Below are 22364 nucleotides of genomic sequence, written 5' to 3'. Positions count from 1 at the left end.
CTCTCACACCCCTGCTTACGAGGCCGCCGACAAATAGTCAACGTATCGTGATTATGCTATGTTTGCGAGAGAACGACCCTCTCTCACCCGCGAACCGGCACACGATCTCTCGCGAGCCTTGGTGAAAGATGACGCGCGCGTTTTACGCCCGCGATCGCCCTCGAACAACGTAGTTAAACGATACTGCGCAACGTCAATATCAAATCTCGGCCGCTCTGAATTCGGAGAATTGTCTCGGATGTTTGCGCTTTATTCCCGCCGCGATTCTACCAAGTTTGTATTATACGGCCGCGGCGTGCCGCGGTGCGCGCGTGATCGATGGGTTTAATGATACGCGTCGTTAGAAACGTAATTCAACCCTGCTAGATGATCGCCGGATGATCGGGGCGTGGGGAATTTTTCAGGACGTGGGGTTGGAAACTACGGTAATGTTGAGTTTGTAGCATAGTTGTTCCGATAGCCATTTAACACTAGATTTACGGGATCCGTCAAAGTGACGGGTTCTAATATGCTTAATTCGCGATTATTAAGATTGTAAAAATATGCTTCCCTGAGGAATTATTTACCAAATTTATTTCTTGGGGTATAAATAAATCCCAACAAAAACATTCTGTAAACAGGAGCCAAGTTCTTATGGCCGTAAAAAGTTGAGAGATCAAAGAAAATACGGTCAAGTTCGTTAGCTTAGAAAAATAAAAATAAAAATTAGTTAAAAAGAACGCTATTTAATTGTTAAAGAGTCACATGGAGGGCTAAATTATTCAAACTTGGCCGTTACTTTTTCAACCAATGGCCCTAAAACGTGTTAGGTAGCGGCCAAGTTTGAATAATTTAGCCCTCCGTGTGACTCTTTAAAAATTAAATCGCGTTCTTTTTAACTAATTTTTATTTTTATTTTTCTAAGCTAACGAACTTGGCCGTATTTTCTTTGATCTCACAACTTTTTACGGCCATAAGAACTTCGCTCCTGTTTACAGAATGTTTTTGTTGGGATTTCATCAATTTTTGTTGAAATTTCATCAATTATCAAGTAGGTATCAAAGATTAACACTCTGCCGGCGAATTAGAACCCAACTTTACCTAGATTTTTTTTGTTATAATTTTAGTGTTATTTTCTACCTTATTGTAATCTACCAGTTTGAGCTTTTTGCCACTACCTCGAATGGCGCTATACGAACGTTTGAAGAGAGCAGATGATTCTTTCCGGAATTTACACGGTTCCTTATGGGAAAATCGGCATATTTCATTTTCTCTATACATAACCTATTTCGTTTTTTGTTTTAATACAACCCCTTTAAGGTGTAAAATTTCGAACTTTGATAATTATTCCTTTGAGTGTTTGTTATGGTGTACCTATGTACCAAATTTCAAGCTTGTAGGTCAATGGGAAGTACCCAAAAGGTTTTGATGATCTGTCAGTCAGTCAGTCAGTCAGTGACACATTTAGCGATTTTTGAGGTCCTATATCTCGGAACCTACTAATGTTGGATGATTAATGTTTTGTCAATATTGAGACATGATAGCATTTAACAAGTGTACGAAATTACATCTCTCCATCTGCCTCCAGTGTCGAGTTATAAGCCTCTAAAAAACGGCTAAGTTGTTTCGTGTAAAAGGAGGTAGTGCAAGAACTTGGCTGGTGCACTACCGTGCACCTAGATTCTTCGAAAAATGGCAAAAAATTTGGATAGACACATTCTTGTTATGTTTATAAACCTAGTGTTAAGACGTAACCTGTTATAGACCTACCAAAATGTTCTTTAAAAATTTTTCAATTAAATCATATTCAATACTGTATCGATTTCCAACCCCTTTTACTATAATTTCATTTACGATTGCAGTGAATAGAACTTCCTTGTTGTTCCTAATCTCTTCGAAGAAGTAGGATTGATAAAAGTTATGTAGGAAAATCGAGTCCGAGTATAAAAATAAATAGGTCATTATTATTACACTGATTTTGTCTTCTCAAAAATAATAATGGAAGAGAAATATTCGTTTAACTTCTGTCTTTGATAATTGACTTTTATTTTGCATGAAGATACGTCTACTTGTAAAGAACTATTGAACAGCGTATCTTTTATAGAAACATTGTTACAGAACAATGTGATTGACAATGTGCAGGGGCCATTCGCAACTAGATTTGCCAATTTTTTTCTCAACACATTTTTGCAGCAATGCTTTTTCGGAAAGTTAAGTAGGTCGTACCGCTGCAGAATACAGCCCCAGCAACAAAAACACATTGTTACAGGGCTTTAACTAGCGGAGATGCAGCGAGCCTGTGGTAGTCGCGTTTTATTCAGGACGCGCGTTGTCGATATGCCTGATAACGAGTTTAAAAAAACGCACACAGCCCCGGAAAATGCAGGTTATACAGGAAATAGATATTGAAACGTGTATTTGCTGAAAAAGGAAAGTAGACCGGATATTGAAATATGTTTTCACGAGACTGTTTTCGATCGATGCGGTTGAGTCTTGAGCGAACGAAACAAATCAGCAAGGAAACCAAATATTTTTTAGTGCCTGAGAACGTGTGAAACGTTGCTGCAACCGGTGACGAAACAAAAGGCGTTGATTACATTTGTTGCGCACTTTTTCAACATTTTAGAAACTGTCTGCTGCTGTCACTTTTGGTCACTTCTGATCAATTACAATTCTTTTCCCGTTGTATAATTGACTTTCGAAGGGCACTTTTTACTCTTGAAATTTTTGGACAAGCTTATTTCCCGAAGAAATGGCAAGAAAAATGTTTATAATTAATCAGTATAGAATACAGTATAATTTTTATTTTGCGGTCTGAATGCGTTTTTTATTACATGTATGCGTTAAAGTTGATTTCATTGTTTGTTTAGTGACATTTTATGGGAATGTTTCACTATACTTGCTAGGGGCGAACCATTTAGTTTTGCCAAGGTATACGATTCTTTCAGTATACGAATCAACAGATGAATAGACTCCCGTACTATTTGAACAAAACCAGTGCCACTCTAAATGTGTGAAACGGACGAACATTTCGGTCAAACGTTTCAAAATATATTGAATCGCGTATTGACGGTTTGATTCTCTGTAGTAGGATCCTAATTTCGATAGATCAATATGTGTACATTCAATTTTAACAGTGTCGTTAATTATTTCAAGACGAATCTTTTTGTAACATAAACAAATGTCCCACCTAGTAACGACAAAGTATTTACCACGTTTTTATCAGCTCGCTTTCTTGTCTGTTCGGTACAAATTTTGCAATTGATTTTGAACTAACTTCCCGAGCTAGAGACTTGAAATTTTAAACATAGCTCACAGAACTGGATGACAATATATAACAAAAATTTTTTTAAAAAACCTATGCGTTTAGGAAATATAAAGTATTAAATTTAACCGTTACATCTCCCCGCACGATGCTCGGTACTCTGCGGTGTTCACAAAGTTACTACGTATTATTATACTTTTTAGTCCGTTTCTTAAACATGATATTTTTCTAAAAATTTATTTTTATTTACATTATTATATACTTTTAAGTCCGTTTTAGAAACGTGATATTTTCTAAAAAAAAATTTCTTTTTGAAAATGTAGGTAAAAAATTATACATTCGAGTTCAAATAGCTGTGAATGTGATCAAAATTTTCTTTGATAAGGATGTGCTTGTTCAGCATAAATGACTGCCACGTCCTTCTAGTTTAACATATTTAGTTCAATCTTGCCAGTAAGTGCCGCTTAAGTATCGCATAATAATATGGATAAAATGATGTTTCGGAGAAGCATAATTCCGTAAATAAATAAAATCGTTAGTTGCTGTATGTCCTGGGGGAATATATCGCGCAAGAAAGTGAAATTAAATAGAATCTTGAATCACTTTCAGCTGGTAAATGGCGCTTTATGTTCCGCCTACCTAAATATACCCGTCGAGATTAGGGTGTTTCGTCGCGTCGCGTCGGGGATGAAATACTGAAGGGAAGTGGCCGAAGGAAAGGCGGGAGAGCCGGTTGCTCGATATTTTAATAAAGAAGATTGCAGGACGTCACACACTTACTTAGTCACTAGAAACGATTACGATAAATTAACAGGTCTCGTTTTATTCCCCGCTGTCTGAGAAATGCCTACCACCCCGCTCATCCCAATGTACTTTCCCGATTTTAATTACCGATTTAATTAGTTTCGCCCGGGGACACTCGGCTCGTCGGTGTTTCGCGTCGACTTCTCGCAATACGTTGAAATCATTGTTCTCTCAATATTTATAACAACATAACTCTTTCACTTTTAAGAATAACTTTTTATTTCAATCATAGGCACACGATTTATTTGTAAATATACATACGTTTGAAAGTATGTGTGCCATACACATATTTATTTCGGCCAATTAAAGTAGTATTTTATTTTCGAAAATTATTGCGTTGGTTTAGAAAGTCTTTACGTTTAATATTCAGAAATAAAAGGTTGTTTAGTCCATTCGAAAACGTTCCGCCACCTTTGTATTAATCTTTCTTCTTGCTAATAACACCATCGATAAACTAAATGGAAAACTGCAACAGCATCGAACAATTATTGCCGACGCGTAAAAATATTTTATAAGTTGCACAGTATTATGCATGTGTCAAACGCTGTTTATTAAAAACATTTTGCACAATGTTTGGTATTTTGTTGAAATACGAGCAGGAACATTAAGGATCGTAGGTATTTAAAAAATTTGAAATTAGCTGCATACCGCGATAAAAAATTAAAGGAATAAAAACGAATCGCAATTTCATATAATTTCTTTGATGCCGGGCATTTCATGCTTGAAATATTTTTCAATACAAAATCATATGAATAGTCAAGACCTCAGAAATGTGATTGTAAAAGTGAATTGGTGTATGAAGAAATATCTATTGAAAAAGAATACTGGCAAAGTGAGATGATCTTGAATTATTTGCGAACGGTGGAAACTAGGGTATATAGCGAATGAAATGCCGGGAACTAGGTGGATTAATACACTGAATGATTAAAAATGCAAGGAACAATGCGCTCGAAGAGTGCTCGAATGCCTCGGCCCGCTCGCAAAAACTGTCTGTAACGCGCACGATTAAAAACACGTTGGATAGCAAAATCTCTGCGGTTCATTTCAATGGGGGGTGAAACGCAACAGAGCAAAAACTGCAGCTAAAATATGCCGGAACGATGCATAATGCATTTTGCGATAAAATATGAATTTATGCACGTGCTGAGTTGCACTGTTTCGATTCGATCGACGATTACAAAGCTCCTCCGACCTCTGTAACGCGTGTAATTTTCACGGAATATTTCAGATTAAATTTTGAAACGCTCGGAAACGCCCGTGCAAATATCACGAGTATAATCCATCGAAAAATACAAAGCGCACTTTTGTTTATTATTCGCTTCACATTTGCAAAAATATGCAGGAACACATTTCTGAAATCTTTCTATAAATATCTCCTCCTCCACCTCCCATCCCCTACCCTCGTTCGCTCTCGTCGAGAATATTCCACGTGTACCAGCTCTGTTTCAAAAGTGACAGGAGAGACGAATTTCTTTCAGCTCCCGACATTCCTCACGATAAAAATTCATCAATTTTTTCGTTTCTGGATACTCGAAAATATTCGATTATATTCTGCCTGTATTGATGGTACAACCTTCGAGAGAAAGATTCTACATGAGAAGATAAGTCGCAAAATGTGCAATGAATTTTTTTCATTGGACGCCTCGTATTCGAATGAGTCGAGTTTGAAAATTCGCGGGCTATTGAATAGGAATCGTCTGACGCGTCTGATCACAACCGACTGATTCTACTTCTTAAAAATTCGGGTCAAAAAAATTTATTCCGTATTGTCGACTTATTAACCCTCCACGGTTGTACCAGCAATACTGGGCCACCCTTACTATAAATTTTCCAAACAAAGTGGTTCTTAACCCTCATATGTTCCTCAGGGATGAAAATCCATCCCCTATTTGTTTCTGGATACTATAAAACGTTTGATGTCTCTTTCTACTTGTTCTCATGTATTTTTAGCCTTCTTTCGTGTTGTATTGTGAAGAAATGCATTTCCAGGGGAAGGAGTTAGGGGAAAGATTACCCCCTCTCTGCCAGTACCGAATAGTCACGTGACATCCGTGACACATGCACGATAGAGACTAGCGTCGTGGAAGGGGAAGGTAGAGTGGGAACACAAGTCTTAATCTGGCGACTCTGAAGCATCCTCTACACTATTTATAATTTTAATAGAAAGCCTGTTAAAAAAACGATTGTACGGTCGACATTATTTTACAGAGTGTCATAAAACCGGCAATTTTCGCGAAAAATTCAAAGCCTGCAAAAAGGCCGCTGATTTCCCGAACGTCATGTAATTTCAAAAAACAGTTCAACCAACTTTGAACGAAATGCGACATACATACGGACAAGCAAACGTGGTAAATTACAACATTAATTCAATCTGCACAAAGAAACGAAATTAGCAACGGTAAGCGGAGAAACCAGCTCACAAGGAAGCATAACCCGAAGGAAAAGAGTATAACAGAGTACTCGTAACGCGAACATTAGGATCGTCGGAGTAATTTGTTATATAGTATTGCCGCGTAAAAGCCGTCGTTGGCGTGGCGATTTTTCGACACGAGAAACACCGTCGATTAAACGTGGGCTGCGGGCCCTTTTCGCGACGATAGGCCGGCGGAAATGATTTTTTAAAGGTCTGCACGGCCGGCAGGGCCGAGGAATATATAAATTTTAACGGCTACTATGCTGGGCCTTAATATCCCCGTGGCCAGTTTTGGTTCTGTGTTACTGCTTTTCCTAGTACAGCGGCCTTTCTGTGGTACTGCTCGTAATCGCGTTAAACCAAAGTACCGGGTTTTTGCAGCTTCTCGTCAAATCGCGCCGCGTTCTCACGCGACTTTTAATGGCGCGCCTTCTATGCCTCGAATTTCGGGGTAACCTATCTTGCCGCTACTGCAAACAGGCGACTATAATAGGATAGGATAGGATTCGTTTCCGAGTACAGGGTGCGCCATTTGTAGGTACCATATGTTAAATGCTTATAAAATAGTGAAAACGTAATTAAATCGAGTTCGGTTTGCGATATTTATTTACTTTGGTTTATACCAATACAAAAAATTCATTTTTTAAATACAACGTCGGGCAAGTAATCACCTTTATGAACGACGCAAAGAAATGCTCGTTTTTGGGCATTTCCCATAACTTTTTGCAACGTTTCGGGCAATATTTCCGTTATTTCCTTACGGATTGCATCTTTCAGCTCCTGGAGGGACCGCGGCGCGCCAACATAAACTTTTGACTTTAAATATCCCCACAGAAAAAAGTCTGGAGGCGTAACGTTGAAATTCCGTCCATACTTTTGCCTCATACCACGTAAGGTTTTGGTAAATGAGGACTGTTCTCTAAAATATATTTCTACAATATCGATGCGTTGTGCTGGTGTTAAGTTATTCATGGTGAATAATGGTATGAAATGAGCTGTCAAATACGCTAGAATATTCTCCGGAATGTTTACGAATAGCAATTGTTTTAGCGTTTAACATATGGTACCTACAGATGGCGCACCCTGTATATACAATTCTTTTTTCACACGATAGATCTGTGGCCGCAAGTCATAATTTCAAAAAATTTGAGTTTATGCATTAACTTTACACTATTGGATTTACGTATTTACCAGAAAAAAGTCACGAAAACAAATTCGAAAGGCTCAAAAATATAATGCAATTTAACCGATGTCCTATGTCAAAGCATTAGTGATCAAAACTTTAAACGGCAATATATCGAAAGTGAAAATATGTGACATGCTGCGTTCTTCCTGACAACCACAGACATATGTTGCGCAAAAAAAGCGATGAAAACTTGGCTGTGCATGTAAGTGCTCAAGTCTCAAAATTAATCTCAATGTCAATTTCAATTTTTTTCAATTTCAATGTTAATTTTTCATTTCAATTTTTTTTTATTTTGTCTCATTTTACTCGTCACAAGGATAAAACGTGCAGAAGAAACCACAGATCAAAACTTAACCGTTCGTTGCAATTCTTTTACGCGATAAGATGAGATTATCCCAATAAATTATGTAAAACTCAATTATAACTATTCTATATGATGAAAGACAATTTTATAAAATAATGTTTTTGCTGTACAAGAGTTACGAAAATAAAATCTTATTTGGCAACAGCTTAACGTTAATCGGCGACCGAGTTTCTTCAGCAGAAAACGATTTTAGCAACGTTCGATGGAACGTAATTTCCGCGAGTATTATACAATACAATCGCGCGAGCCGCGTATTGTTATATCCCCGAATAAAAGCACTCGAAGAAATAATTCTGATTTACCGTGGAATTTAAAAAAATTAATCTGCGATCGAGCATTGCAGCCGGGCATGAAAAAAAGACAGCTATTCATTTCGATAATACATCGGCCCGATAAAAAAAGATATGCAACACGGTGGAAAATTCGACAGGCGGAAATGTCTTTAACAGATAACTTCGGATTGATCGTAACGATCATCTGCGCCATTATGTAAATTTATGAACGAATAAAAAATCGGCCACGCGTGTATAAAACACGACGGGGAAACAAAAATGACCATTCTCCGATGATATACGTCTCGTGTTTAATACTTATTTAAAGCCCTAACGATTAAAACGAATCGGCTCCGGATAAAAAATAAATCAAACTATTCACATTGGTCGGACGAGTCGAAAAAATTTATTAACGTAAATATATCACGACGATCCAGCGCGCTGATAAATGGCGTTTCATCTATTACCGTGCGATATTTATTATTACCGAACAGTATCTGAATATTACAATGAAATTGAAAGAGATAATATAGAAATAGAAAATAATATGTGCAATCAGCGTACGTTGAAATATCGTCGTTAAGGCGGTAGAATCGTTTCCAAAATTGCAAGGGTGCGGGATGCGCGTTCTCATTTCTCGATAATACAAAGATGGCATTATTCAGTAGTTAGAAGCGCTAGATAAAAGATCAATCTCGACCGCGATCGCCCTTGAAAGTCCTATTTTTACATTTATGAGGTGTAATGTGCATTGTTCGGCAGCATGTAGCTATGAAAATAGCTTTTGTATGCTTCCAAATAGTAATGTATAGACTGCGGATTTTATGCATTTATAACCAAAATTGATACGTACAATTTAACACTAGGACCACCGGATGAGTCTAAATGACCTGCTCCTGATTTGTTCTTTTAGGAATGTTAAAATGTTCCTGAGACATTTTTCTAGTGAACTTCTCGAAGTTCATATTGAAGTACATATTTTATCAAAACTGGTACGAAGTCTAAATAAATGCAATTTTGTCATTATTATACGGCACTGTATGCCAATTGCGTTTAGTGCTCGGTAGTTCTGGCACTGCACTAGTTATTGGCACTTCTGGTTTAAACGGCAAACATTAAGAATTCCTGGTATAGAAAATCGTTTTTTATTGCTTCTTATTTATATTTCAAAGCATCGTTGGAAGTTTTCGTAACAGAGTTCCACATATGACTGTTAGCAACGCTGGTACATCCAGTAAGACCGACGGATGACCACAGTGCAGCTTAACAGTGTTTTATTAAAATTTTCGTTACGAGTAAGTATACTTTATCGCTTTATAACTTAAAATTTCGGACTACAGATGTAATAACTGAGTGTAAGTTTAATTATAAAACAAATAGCCTGCTTAACGTTTACTTTTTACTGTGCCAATGACACAGTTATCCGCTGAATATATTTTATAATAAAAGATTTATGAAAAATCTCTATTAACTTATAATAATAGCAAGTTAAGCTCGCTTAAACATTTCTAAAAACGATAAAAAGATTTTTACTACGATTTTGGCTTAGGGTGCCAATCATTGTGCAGTTTACCCTATTTTGAAAATGTAAGAACATCAACGTATTAATTCCACTTTAATAAAATAATTAAAAGAAAGACATTTTTATTTAGCTTTTGTATCTTGGAATCGATGCATACATTTTTTATTTTGCATAAACATCTGCAGTTTAGTAAAGCAAATTACGCCTCGTAAACGAAAAAATAGGACTTTTGGTGCGATAGAGGTCTAGGTCTATCTTTTATCTAGCGTTTTTGACTACTGAAAAGCCCCATTTTTGTATTATCGAGAAATGAGAGGGTGCATCCCGCACCTTTGCAATCCTGGAAAAACGAGCCCCCCTTAAGGGGGTAGTATAGGCTAGATTTGTAACTAGAAAATACCTAGAATCTTACTAGAAAAAGGGGTCGAAAAATGGGTTTCGTACTGAACGTTGTTTGACCTTATTAGAACAAATTGTGGGCTGTGTGAGGGCTCATTCGAAAGAGGAAGGTTAGACGCAGCGCGCTTTTCTCACGAGGTTAACGAAATTATGTTTATATCTAATAATATGATGGCCCAAAGTAGAGAAAAAATCTAGGAAAAAATCCCGCAGATTTCAATGCATTTTCTGTCTCTAAAAGACTTTTTTGACATATGAGATGAGAAAAGCGCGCTGCGTTGAACCATCCTCTTTAGAATGAGCCCTCACCCAGCTCAAAATAAGGTCAAACAACGTTTAGTTCCGAACCCATTTTTTCGACCCAAAATCTAGTACGATTCTAGTAAATAGCAAATATCTAGCAAATAACTAGAATCTTACTAGAAAAAATGGGTTCGGAACTAAACGTTGTTTGACCTTATACGAGCATATTTTGAGCTGGGTGAGGGCTCATTCTAAAGAGGATGGTTCAACGCAGCGCGCTTTTCTCATCTCATATGTCAAAAAAGTCTTTTAGAGACAGAAAATGCATTGAAATCTGCGGGATTTTTTCCTAGATTTTTTCTCTACTTTGGGCCATCATATTATTAGATATAAAAATAATCTCGTTAAATCGTGAGAAAAGCGCGCTGCGTCTAACCTTCCTCTTTCGAATGAGCCCTCACACAGCCCACAATTTGCTTAAATAAGGTCAAGCAACGTTCAGTACGAAACCCATGTTTCGAGCCATTTTTCTAGTAAGATTCTAGTTCCTTTCTAGTTACAAATCGAGCCTATACTAGCCCCTTAAAACGTTTGATTAATTTAACGCGTGATATCCACGTGCGAGAGAGGCGGCTACCTTTTATAGCGGGATAAATATATCGACGGTTAAAGCAAGCGTCATCGATGATGCGACGTCGACGCGCGTTTCGAAAGAAGTATAAAATTTTAATTAAATCGTAGAGTACCCTACACCTTTTCTCTCGTCGCCGGAGATTTTCAAGAAAAATCCTCGCCGGAGGGGGGCGAGGGGCAATGAATTTACGCGTTATTTAATCAAAGAAGCCGCGTTTAACTATCATTTTCACTTCTTATCTCTTTATTTCGTCTTTACGCTCCTTATTCTTGGCAGTCAAGGTCGTAAGTAAAGGAGCAACCCTATTCGGCGTGCCGTGGAATATTTAATTAGTTTTTCCAGCCGACAGTCGCCGTCCATAAATGTTAATTGCAGATGAAGTAGTAATAAAAAGCCCCCCCGAGTCCTTGCCGGAGAGCTACCCTTCCTCTCCCTGGCCCTTGATACTTACGACGCTTAACGAGTACCCGCAAACATTATCCAACGAAAACCACTATGGAGACATTTTTCCCTCGTTTACGGCCTCGCTGACATCTTGCCGTACGCAATTGCTAGATCTTCAATGTAAATCATACCTCATCCGAATGGCGGCTACCCCTTATCTTTCTGTAATTTCCCTCCTGACGATCATCTTCTTTTCTTGGGACGGTCTCTTGGATCTGGACTTCGGGTTTTGTGGATCAACCTTTTGAGGACCACTCTTTTTGCTGTCGTGTATCAATTTTTGAGGTCGCAAACAAACTTGATTAATAATTTTTTGATTTTGATAATGATTCTACGAACGTAATTTTTATTTTCTGTTTCTCGCACTCTACTTATTACATGAATGCTGACAAGGACTCCAACATAAATAAATTTTTATTCAACGAAATAACTATACTTCAATGTGAAACATATTTTTAAGTTTTGAGATTGTAAATATTGGGTTGGCAGGAAAAAAATTTCGGTATTTTAAGGTGAAATAGAGCCCAATTTTTTTATTCAAGCAATGAACTTTAATGAATAAGATATTTTACCTTTTGTTCGATGATCTTTTGCAATAAGAAAATATTTTATTGATTAAAGTTCATCGTTTGAATAAAGAAATTCGGTTTTTTATTGCACCTTAAAATACCGAAATTACTTTCTTGCCAACCCAATACTTTGGTGTACAATCCAATTTTCTGAGGAACATATTTTTCATATTTCAAAATATTCTATAGCGTTTATGCTCAGTCTCCTTATCTTCTATTTTCTTGAGACTGCCAATCGATCATGTGAATGGCTCATAATACAAAAAGTATTATTTTTCATTTTAACCTCCATCTGTCCATCACTTTTTCAATCGATGATAATCCGGAATAGAATTGTTTTCATAAAAATACAGAATTCATTTAACCTCCAGGTATGTGCTGCAAATGTGTGAACAGTTCAAAATCGTTTTAATACGAACGTTTAGCAGTTTCATATGATGTATTGGCCATTTGAGAGTTGAAGTAAAAATATTGATACATTTAAAGTGCTGAGCATTTGTATGATTCATTTTGATCAAACACGGTCAAAGGTCGCATTTTAAAAATTAATCATTTTAAAAATCCCCCTTTTGATTAAATTTTGAAAACAAATTCAATAGGAATATTATAACAATATTATACAAATTATTTTAAATCTATGTCCTTAACAAAATCTAGTTTCTAAGTATATTGAATTAAATTATATAATAGACAATTCACGCGTATAAACATTCAGTTTATAACTTTCAAAAATAAAAAATACATTTAAACGATAAATCTGAAAAGCTAATTAAAGATTTTTATACTTTAAAAATGATTTCATTATAGTTTCTAATATTATATTATTATTTCTACGATCAGACTGCTATTTATCCTATTTCTGCTATAACGAATCTTCTACACGAAGACGCACAAAGACATAAATCCTTTTTCTAGATACATAAAAATACTAAACAGTCTGTAATCAAGAACCGTCACCGCAGAAAACCCACGCAGTAGAACGGGGGAAAGAAGCGCGCGCGAAATAAGGGAAGAAATATTTCGGAAAAAGCTTGACACGTGGAATCAACGAGTGTAAAGCGATTAATTAGAGCCTCGCAAACGGTTGATTCGCCGAGCGACTGAGAAAACCCGAAGTTTCGGCGTCGTCGGGTGTTGTCAACGCTTTTAGGCTATCCCGGCGAGCACGAAATTGTGGAAAAATCGTTTGAAGCTGCGACGAGAGGAGAAGACAGCCGAGAAAAATCAGTGACGATCCTCACTGGGCGATAGAAGGACGGGGATGGCCAGAGGGGTCGTACCAGCAAAGGCAGAAAGAACGGAATTTAATTAAGTAAAATTACTGTCGCGCGAAGAGGCGAGAAGCAAACGGGACGAGCGGGGGAGTAGAGAGAGAGAGAGAGAGAGAACGGCTGCAGGAAAGGGGAGCAGGATGTTGGACGAGAAGGTGGCGATGCAAGACGTTACATGGGGTACCAGGAGTAGGGACGGAGACTGGCATAATGATCTTATCCCTCGATGAAAACGTAGTAATAGAAAGTAAACGAATTCAAGCCAGCCGGAAGCTCCCGGCTCTTGCAGTGTTCTTTATGGTCGCGGCGTATCGGTAACGTATCGCTTTAATACTCCACCCGGGCGTAGTCACGTGAAAAGAATTGTCCTGTGCCACAAAAATATCAAAAGTTTCTGTCGAACAAATAAAAACATCCTCTTTTCTGTCGAAAACACGAAGAATCTTCCCGAGAAGTTATCTTTGCATTAGGTTCGACAAATAGGAAGGAGAATATACTCGAACATTATACTTTTTGGTAAAACGAAATACTTTTTTTTTTGTTTTTCTCAATCGATTGTTACTCTGAGATATTAGGACACTGAAAGTTCCTAAGAAGATCTTAAATTCGGTAATCGATATCGCCTCAATATTTAGGCAAAATCGTCCCCAAAGCTTTCCGGACAATTTACGAAACATTAAAAGGAGAATATATAATATTTAAAGGTAAGTAAAAAGGACATATAAAAATTTTATTTATGTAAATGAAAATTTCGAATAAAGTGGGTTTTTGTCCAATTGGAAAACCGCACACCAATCGTTGCAATTGTCTTTCAGACGGTTGAAGCAACTTAATTTGTACGATTTGTTGTACGATAAATTACATCATCTGTGGGCCGTTTTAGACGCGTGCACTTGGCGTAAGGTGCGATGAAGAAAAGGTGTTTCGAGGATCGTTGGAATTACCCTCTCCGTTTCAACTAAAGTAAAACCAGGAACGCGTTCATCCGGTAGGATCCATGCAATCACACGGAACGGCCATTTACGCCTCGCTTATGAAAAATAATACCACCGTTCTGAGGAGATCCTTGTCGTTCCAGCGGCAACGATGATCTAGGAGAACGCGAAAGCTCGAAACGAGTCATTGTTCTTGCCTTTGAAATTCCATTCTCATGGCTGACGTCGGGTGCACCTTGCCGGCGAAACAAGCGAATGCATAATTTAGGGGCTTCTCCGGCAAAAAATTCCACGCGTACTATGAAATGTTCTTAAATCAAGAGGCGGATCTTATCTTTCCTTTTACCATATTTTTACGCAATGAAGTTAAACAAGGATTCAAATTCAAATTCAAAAATTCAAATCAACACAATGTGTTGCAAGTTTACAGAATCGGTCACAATTCTAAAAACATTCACTAAGAATAAAATTTGCAAGACGATACTAGGACGATTTTATGTTCACTATGAACATTTCAAATATCAGACTGTGAATTTTTATCCAAGATACAAATTGTCTGGAGCAATTGCAAAAAACTGGAGTGAAATATTTTGTTGGGTTTTTTAATAGTTTCAATCAGATGAAATAATTCATTCTTAAATCCTTTTAATCTTTCGACTGTTTTACGTCGACTACTCATTTTTGTCACAAATTCAGCAGCCTAACAATAATGTATAGAAATAATTTTTTCATCAACATGCAAAATTTAATAATGTATAATGTATTATTATATCAACGTATATTTGCACTGTGTTTCGATGAAAGCTTCAGCAGATACGACTTTGTACCTCGTTTACTACAAACAAAATTTCGCTGTATTTACAGGAAACATTATTTATACGAAAAATAATATTTCCACATTATTTATACGAAAAATAATATTTCCACTATTAAATTTCGATTAACTAAATGTTTCTCACAAGAAAAATGACGGTACGTTTAATCAAGTGTAAGGGATATAATTTTGTATAGGAAACCATTATTTATATGAAAAATGTATAATGTTTGCTCTATCAATTCTCAATCAATTAATTGTCCTCTGTGTAAAAAATTACAATAGGCTAAATCGATCGTACAAAAAATTTATTAAACAATTTCATAACTTATCAGACTGTACTGAATAACAATTATGGGTCCAGATTCAAACATTTTTCAGCTGTCAATATCGTATCGAATTTAGTAGCTGTATAATGCAAGAGGATTCAAAAAGAGATAAAATTCGCCCTTTTATTTTTTCGTAAAATGGACGACTTCAAGTTTGTAGAACTTTTATCGTTAGCAGCCGGTTCGCTGGCGAACGTGCTAATATCGCGCAAGTTTGCAAACGCTAGAGCGATCGTTGTCACGCATTACCGTCGCAAACCGGCCTAGAGATATCTGTCGGAAGTGCAAGCTTGTTTGCGATCGGTCTTGTTACATTTGTAGACACGAAGATGAGCATAGCTCGTTGGCTTAGTCTGTGCAAACGCGCAAGTCGATCTTATAGCTGGATTTCGGGGATCGATGGACCACTCTAAGCCCTGGGAATTGCGGAAATTAACAGAGCAATCGATATTCTTGTCTCAATATATCGGTTCGATGATGTGATCTGAGGATCGATCGTTTATTAGACGGTTAGCCGCTGTTGTTCGTTCGCTTGGTCGCTAATGTCGGATCAGACCGCGATGGCGCTCCTTTAGCGTCATATTTTCACAGATTTGTATGATAACAATCACACTGGCTATCTTGTTGTAGTGAAGTCAGTGTGATTATGTTCATGGGAACGGTATTTGCCTAATTAGCTGCATCCAGCTCTATCTATCTATAGCTACAATCTACCTTTGGTCTCAAGCTAATAATTTTTGTTTATAAAATTTTCTGCGTCAATTGCAAGAAAAAGATGCCAAGTAAAGAGTTCTATCTTTCTTTAATAATTGCGACAAGTGGACCGCGAATGTTTATGCAAATTAAAAATTTCCTATATCAATTCATGTCTTCATCATCGATCTTACTGGATCGAAGATGATGTATTTATCTCTGTTCAATTCAAAATATCTCCTGAACTAATCATTAGACTGCGGATGTTATACATTTATCACAAAAATGGGCATGCACAATTTGAAGCAGTGGACATGTTAAAAATATTTAAGGACATCAATGTATTAGTTTCAGCTCGATAGGATAATTAACAGAGGAATACAATTTTTATTTGTCACCTGTGTTCTGCAAACGATGCGAACATTTTTTATTTTGCATAAAGATCCGCAGTCTACTAATCATTTTGTTTGTAGACAATAAAATGAATGCTCAGGTTAATTTAGATCCGCATATTGCAAAACCAAGTCTGATTCTGAGCCATGAGACTAAATAAATAGTATGTATGACACCGTGTACAGTGGGTGTACAAAGTGTTCGTACACCTTTTAAAAACTAATAACTTTTTTATAATTGTATCAAGCGACGTCATTTTTTTATAATCAATTAGAAGCATTGGTTTACGAAGTGATATGCAAAAAAGATTTTCCAAAAATTATAATTTACAAGGTTACATGCAAAAATAAAAAAGGCATTTTTTGAAACTTTTTTATTTGGGTCCCTAATGAAAATTTAAAATATATGTTTTGTAGATCTATAATAGTTATACACATGCTGAAAATTTCAACGAAATCGGTTGACGTAGGAAAAAATGACACGCATCGAAAGATGTACGATTCTGTGGATTTTAAGCAGAAATTGATCAAAACTACGATTTTCACCATTTTTAACCGCTTGTAGCTCGTGTGTTTAAGGGCCCCAATTAAAAAGTTTTAAAAATCCCTTTTTTATTTTTGCATGTAACCTTGTAAATTAAAAATTCCTGGAAAATCTTTTTTGCATATCATTTCGTAAACCAATGCTTCTAATTGATTATAAAAAATCAGGTCGTTTGATACAATTATAAAAATGTTATTAGTTTTTAAAAGGTGTACGAATACTTTGTACACCCACTGTATGTGCATCTCTTGAAGCTATTCAATCTCCATAAAAACATTTCTCGCAGCGAATAATAATAGTAATCAAGGTGATAATGTCTGGACGCCCTTTATAGTTCTATTTTGATAGCCCTGTATTACCTGCGTGATCCCTGGAAATTCTGAAAACGTTAGGAAACAAGGGACCAGAGAGGTTCAGTTGACGTCTAACGAATGAAAGGAGTGAAAGTTTAGTTGAACAAGCCTAACGAGAGGGTTAATGAGTCTTGTCAATTTGGGATGGTATGTGGCGTTAATGAAGATGGCTGGTAGGCCTACCTTGGTCGAATACAAGGCAGCGGGTGGTCTTGGCAGCGAGTCCCGGGGGCAGAGCGAATCTGTAGGCTGGGCCCAGCGACAACCCTAACCCCAGCCCGAGCGCCTCCGCGCCGCATCGGCCCCCGAACACAGGCCCCACTAGAATCACCCACATAACAACGGTCATCAGTCATCGTCATCATCAATACAATACATGTTATATATAGATTAGTACAAGATTCATGCAAATTCTCTCTTTCAGCACAGCTAAACCGCATTGGTCGTGTAGAAAAGATCATCTTAAACCTTCGGATGGCGGGCCCATCTGGACCCGGTGTTATTAACGTTCCATCTAAATTCGAATTTTTCTGTATGCAATTCTGATCATTTGTTTATTGGATCAATGTTGAACCTGAAGAAGTGGGTTAAGAAATATATAAAATATTACGGATGTTTAGAATTCAATAGTAATGTTTAACAACAAGTCGTCAGAAGCATCTGCCTTGCGAGGGTTAAGATCATTCATCTAGATCACCAATTTCGATTAAGATTAACTGCTGTAAAGGAATCTGCATGTTCTAAGTTTCTGAATGTCCTATTTCTTTATTCAACTATAATTAACAGTATAAATCACATTATTCAATATTACCAGCTACACAGAATTATTGTCTGACACGCCACTTTATATAATCAAACTTAAGATTAATTTAATCATTCAATAAATCAAGATTAATAATATTTCTGGTTAGTGAAAATTTGATCTCAAATGTTCGCGATACTCGTACTCAAAAACAGAAATTATTCCAGAAGATTAAAAATTGTATTCTCAACGAAACAAGACAGATTAATTAACATTTGCTTACAGTTCTACACACAATCTATCATGGTACAAGTTCAAAAATGTTTTACAATCATGATCGTAATGCAATTTCGCACAATTAAGATGATCAACTTTTCTTATTTCATTAATATTTTCATACAATTCTATAGACAGTAAACAGTATTCAATCTACACCAACCCGAAGTTGCAGATTTTTCTATTTTGTCGAATAATCGCTAATTTCATCTCGTTTGTTGATAAACGTTTACTTGAATAGAGTATCACGCGTAGTTACTTATCGATGGATTTTCGAAATCCATCACTGTATATTAATTACAGGGTTCTAAGAAAGAGTACCCTTGACGTTGAAATTGGGAAGCCAATGGGAGAGGCTTAAAAGCGGACCTGCCTCTTCAACGACGTGAATGAACAAGATGAAACGAACAGATTACGATATCGTTCGGAAGAGTATTAAACGTATGATATTTTTATCCTGCCCGTCGTCTTTGGAAGCGCGCATTATTGCGATCAAATATAGATGGCATTGTCATTACGTTCGACGCGGATTATATTGGTTTTTAGTGTATAGGCAGCACGTGGCGGGGTCGGTTGTCTCTATCAAAGACCCTTCCTGTATCAGATCCAACCCGTCAGCTTAAATTCATATTCATTACATGAAAGCTACAAATGAATGCCCGCGCTCTCGATTGTTATTAATACGTAAAAATATCAGTTCCATTATAGTAGCCGCCAGTAATTTTAGGCATGTTCCACGTGGACGACTGGATCAACAAAGTGCAGTACAACCTCCATTATACACTAATAGAATAACAAACGTGTTTTCCAAATTGTGAACTTGCTTCTAACAATTCAATTCTCCTAACAGTTCGAAGAAAAATCACAAAAAGGCTACAATTGAGCACTGTCTGATTTAATCCTTCCAACAATTCAAAGAATCGCGTTAAAAAATGCCTACAGTTTAGTGTTGTCGTGCAATTGAACAATGGTCTAAATAAAACATAGCTCCTGAAAATTTAATCCTTCTAACAATACAATTCGCCAAACAGTTCAAAGGAACACGAATGCCCGAGCTCTCGATTGCAATTAGTACGTAAAAATACCAGTTCCATTATTAGTAGCCGCCAGTAATTTTAGGCTTGTTCCACGTGGACAACTGGATCAATAAAGTGCAGTACAACCTGCATTATACACTAATAGAATAACAAACGTGTTCCAAATTGAACCTTCTAACAATTCAATTCTCCTAATAGTTCGAAGAAAAATCACAAAAAGGGTACAATTGAGCACTGTCTGATTTAATCCTTGCAACAATTCAATGTCCTAAGTCCTAACAGTTCAAAGGAACATAGCAAAAAGGATACAATTGAGCACTGTCTTCCAAGTGAACAATGGTCCAAAACTAGCTACTGAAAATTTAATCCTTCTAACAATTTAAAAAAATATTTATAAATAGTTATAGGTCTATCACCTGAAAACCGGAATTTGACACTAGATGTCGACACTTGTGTATGCGCTGTAGCAAATCATTGACATACACGTCATTTTGAAGCTCTATTCATAACCTACAAAATCAGTCAACAGTGTTTGATTTGCTTGTGCGCATCATATTTTTTTCAATCATGGAAAATTTTGAAAATTGGCGAAAGAAACAGCATTTGCGGGAAGTTTTGCTGAGTCAGTTTTTTGCAAAGAAAACTGCAGCCGAAAGTCATCGTTTGCTCGTGGAATTGTATGGCGAACATGCTCTTGCGAAAACAGTGTTTCGAGTGGTTTCAACGCTTTAAAAATGGCGATTTTGACATCAAAGACAAAAGAGCGGCCTAGACAGTCGAAAAAGTTTGAAGATGAAGAATTGGAAGCGTTACTCGATCAAGACTCGTGTCGAGCACAAGAAGAGCTTGCGGAATCATTGGGCGTCACTCAAGCAGCCATTTCCAAACGCCTAAAAGCATTGGGATTCATCCAAAAGCAAAGTTATTTGGTGCCATACGAGTTGAAGCCGAGAGACGTGGAAAGGCGATTTTGCATATCTGAAATACTGCTCGGGCGTCATAAAAAGAAGTCGTTTTTGCATCGAATTGTTACTGGCGACGAAAAATGGATTCATTACGACAACCCGAAGCGAAGAAATCGTATGTGAAGACCGGCCAACCAGCCGAGTCGACACCGAAGAAGAATATTCACGCTGCCAAGGTACTGCTCTGTATTTGGTGGGACCAGAAGGCAGTTGTGTATTATGAGCTTCTAAAACAGGGTGAAACCATTACTGGAGAGCTGTACCGAAAACAATTAATTTGTTTAAAGAGAGCATTGAAGGAAAAACGGCCAGAATGGGAGACCAGACACGAGACATTGATTTTCCAACATGACAATGCTCGGCCACATGTTGCTCAACCCGTTAAAAACTATTTGGAAAATAGCGGATGGGAAGTTCTGCCCCACCCGCCATATAGTCCAGACTTGGCGCCTTCTGACTACCATTTGTTTCGGTCGATGCAGAATGCACTTTCCGGAATACGCTTCACTTCAGTCCAAGGCATCAAAAATTGGCTCGATTCCGTTCTTCGATTCAAAAGATGACCGGTTTTTTGGGATGGCATCCACAAATTGCCAGATAGATGGGGAAATGTTGTAACTTCCGATGGACAATACTTTGAATAACAGAATTGTACAAGATTTTCTTTAATAAACGCTCAAATTTCCTAAAAAAATTCCGGTTTTCAAGTTATAGACCTAACATATAATCTAATGACCTAATATATGACAAAATTCTACGAATAAACAAAGTTGGAATCCGCGAGCCACAACGTCCGGTATATTTTTTGCGAGCAATTTTGCGTTGTGAGAAGTTGCCAGGATTATAAAGAAAAGAATAGGTAGCTAGAATATAGGTAGAAGTAGCTACCGCGGGGTTCGATCCCGTGGCAAGGAGCACACGCAACGCCTAAGTCACAATCTAAATTCATGCTCGTGGAGGGTAAATGCATCGAGTGTAATGTCGGAGGCTTAACGCGGCTTTTAAATTCGGCCTTTGAGATGCAGAGTATGACGCTTCCTCCTCGTTCTTCTTTTCAAGACCTTTGACTTTAGGAGCTTACACGCTGATTAAGACACCCGATACAATTAGGCGGCGAAAAGAACCTCAAAAGACGCCTCTCTTTACCTGTCTGCCCCCCTACCCCCCTCCTCGTACCGTCCCGTGCCGGATGTAGACGCTTAACCGGTGCCATGAAACACTGGGGTGGTTTTCTCTTCGTTGCCGAAGAAATTCTATGAGCTCTTTGAAAACTCATTTCGCACGACAAATATCTTCCCCGTCGGAAAAATGTATTTCTTTATTAAAGAACGGTAATAGACAATTTAGTTAATTGAAATACGTCGACTGTTCCAGGAACGCAATCGGGTTTGTTGTCGACGGGGGATGCTTAATGTGACGGTAAAAGAATCGGGTGGCATTCGGGAATTTTTTTAAGGTATGAAGCATATTTACTGTAAATTTGTTAGGTTTATTATTCAATTTCTGGATCAAAAAAGCTGGCTATGCCCACCGGGAGCACATTTCAGATATTTATGGATTTTAGTTTTCCAATAATTTGAACACACTTTTTGCAAAGCGTATACTAATAATAATAAATAACCCAACATTTTTCAGAAATAGACAAAGCGAGTTTTGATGCTACGCATTTCAAGAATATGTAATATTTTTTTAGAAAGTATAGTGACTTGTTCTAAAGTCATAGCAATTTTACGATAATCCCAGAAAGGTTGGTAAATGGATAACTGTTGCTCATAATGGAAAACAAACCTTTTATAATATATTATAATAATTCGTAGGCAGCAGAATATTTCGCAATGCAATCTCTCGAAATTTATTTAACATTTCATTTTATAAAACAAAAGTTTCATCAAACTTTCCGCCACAAACTGCGAAGTGCA

The 22364-nt window shown here is 37.2% G+C and overlaps 1 protein-coding gene across 4 annotated transcripts in view; it reads right to left on the bottom strand.

The window, feature by feature from the left end:
- Positions 1–22364, bottom strand: part of LOC143213249 (E3 ubiquitin-protein ligase RNF220) — a 257438-nt gene that overhangs the window by 170804 nt on the left and 64270 nt on the right. For 3 of the 4 annotated variants that reach the window (XM_076432919.1, XM_076432916.1, XM_076432917.1), the window contains one exon: positions 17609–17746. The exons of the other annotated variant lie outside the window; for it this stretch is intronic. In XM_076432919.1, coding sequence (XP_076289034.1) covers positions 17609–17746 — 138 coding nt within the window. The remainder of the gene's footprint in view (positions 1–17608; positions 17747–22364) is intronic. 4 annotated transcript variants of the gene reach the window in all.

This window comes from Lasioglossum baleicum, chromosome 11 (genome assembly GCF_051020765.1).
Source record: "Lasioglossum baleicum chromosome 11, iyLasBale1, whole genome shotgun sequence".
Classification (NCBI taxonomy): Eukaryota; Metazoa; Arthropoda; class Insecta; order Hymenoptera; family Halictidae; genus Lasioglossum; species Lasioglossum baleicum.
The sequence above is the reverse complement of the archived record's forward strand: the minus strand, read 5'-3'. Positions and strand labels throughout refer to the sequence as shown.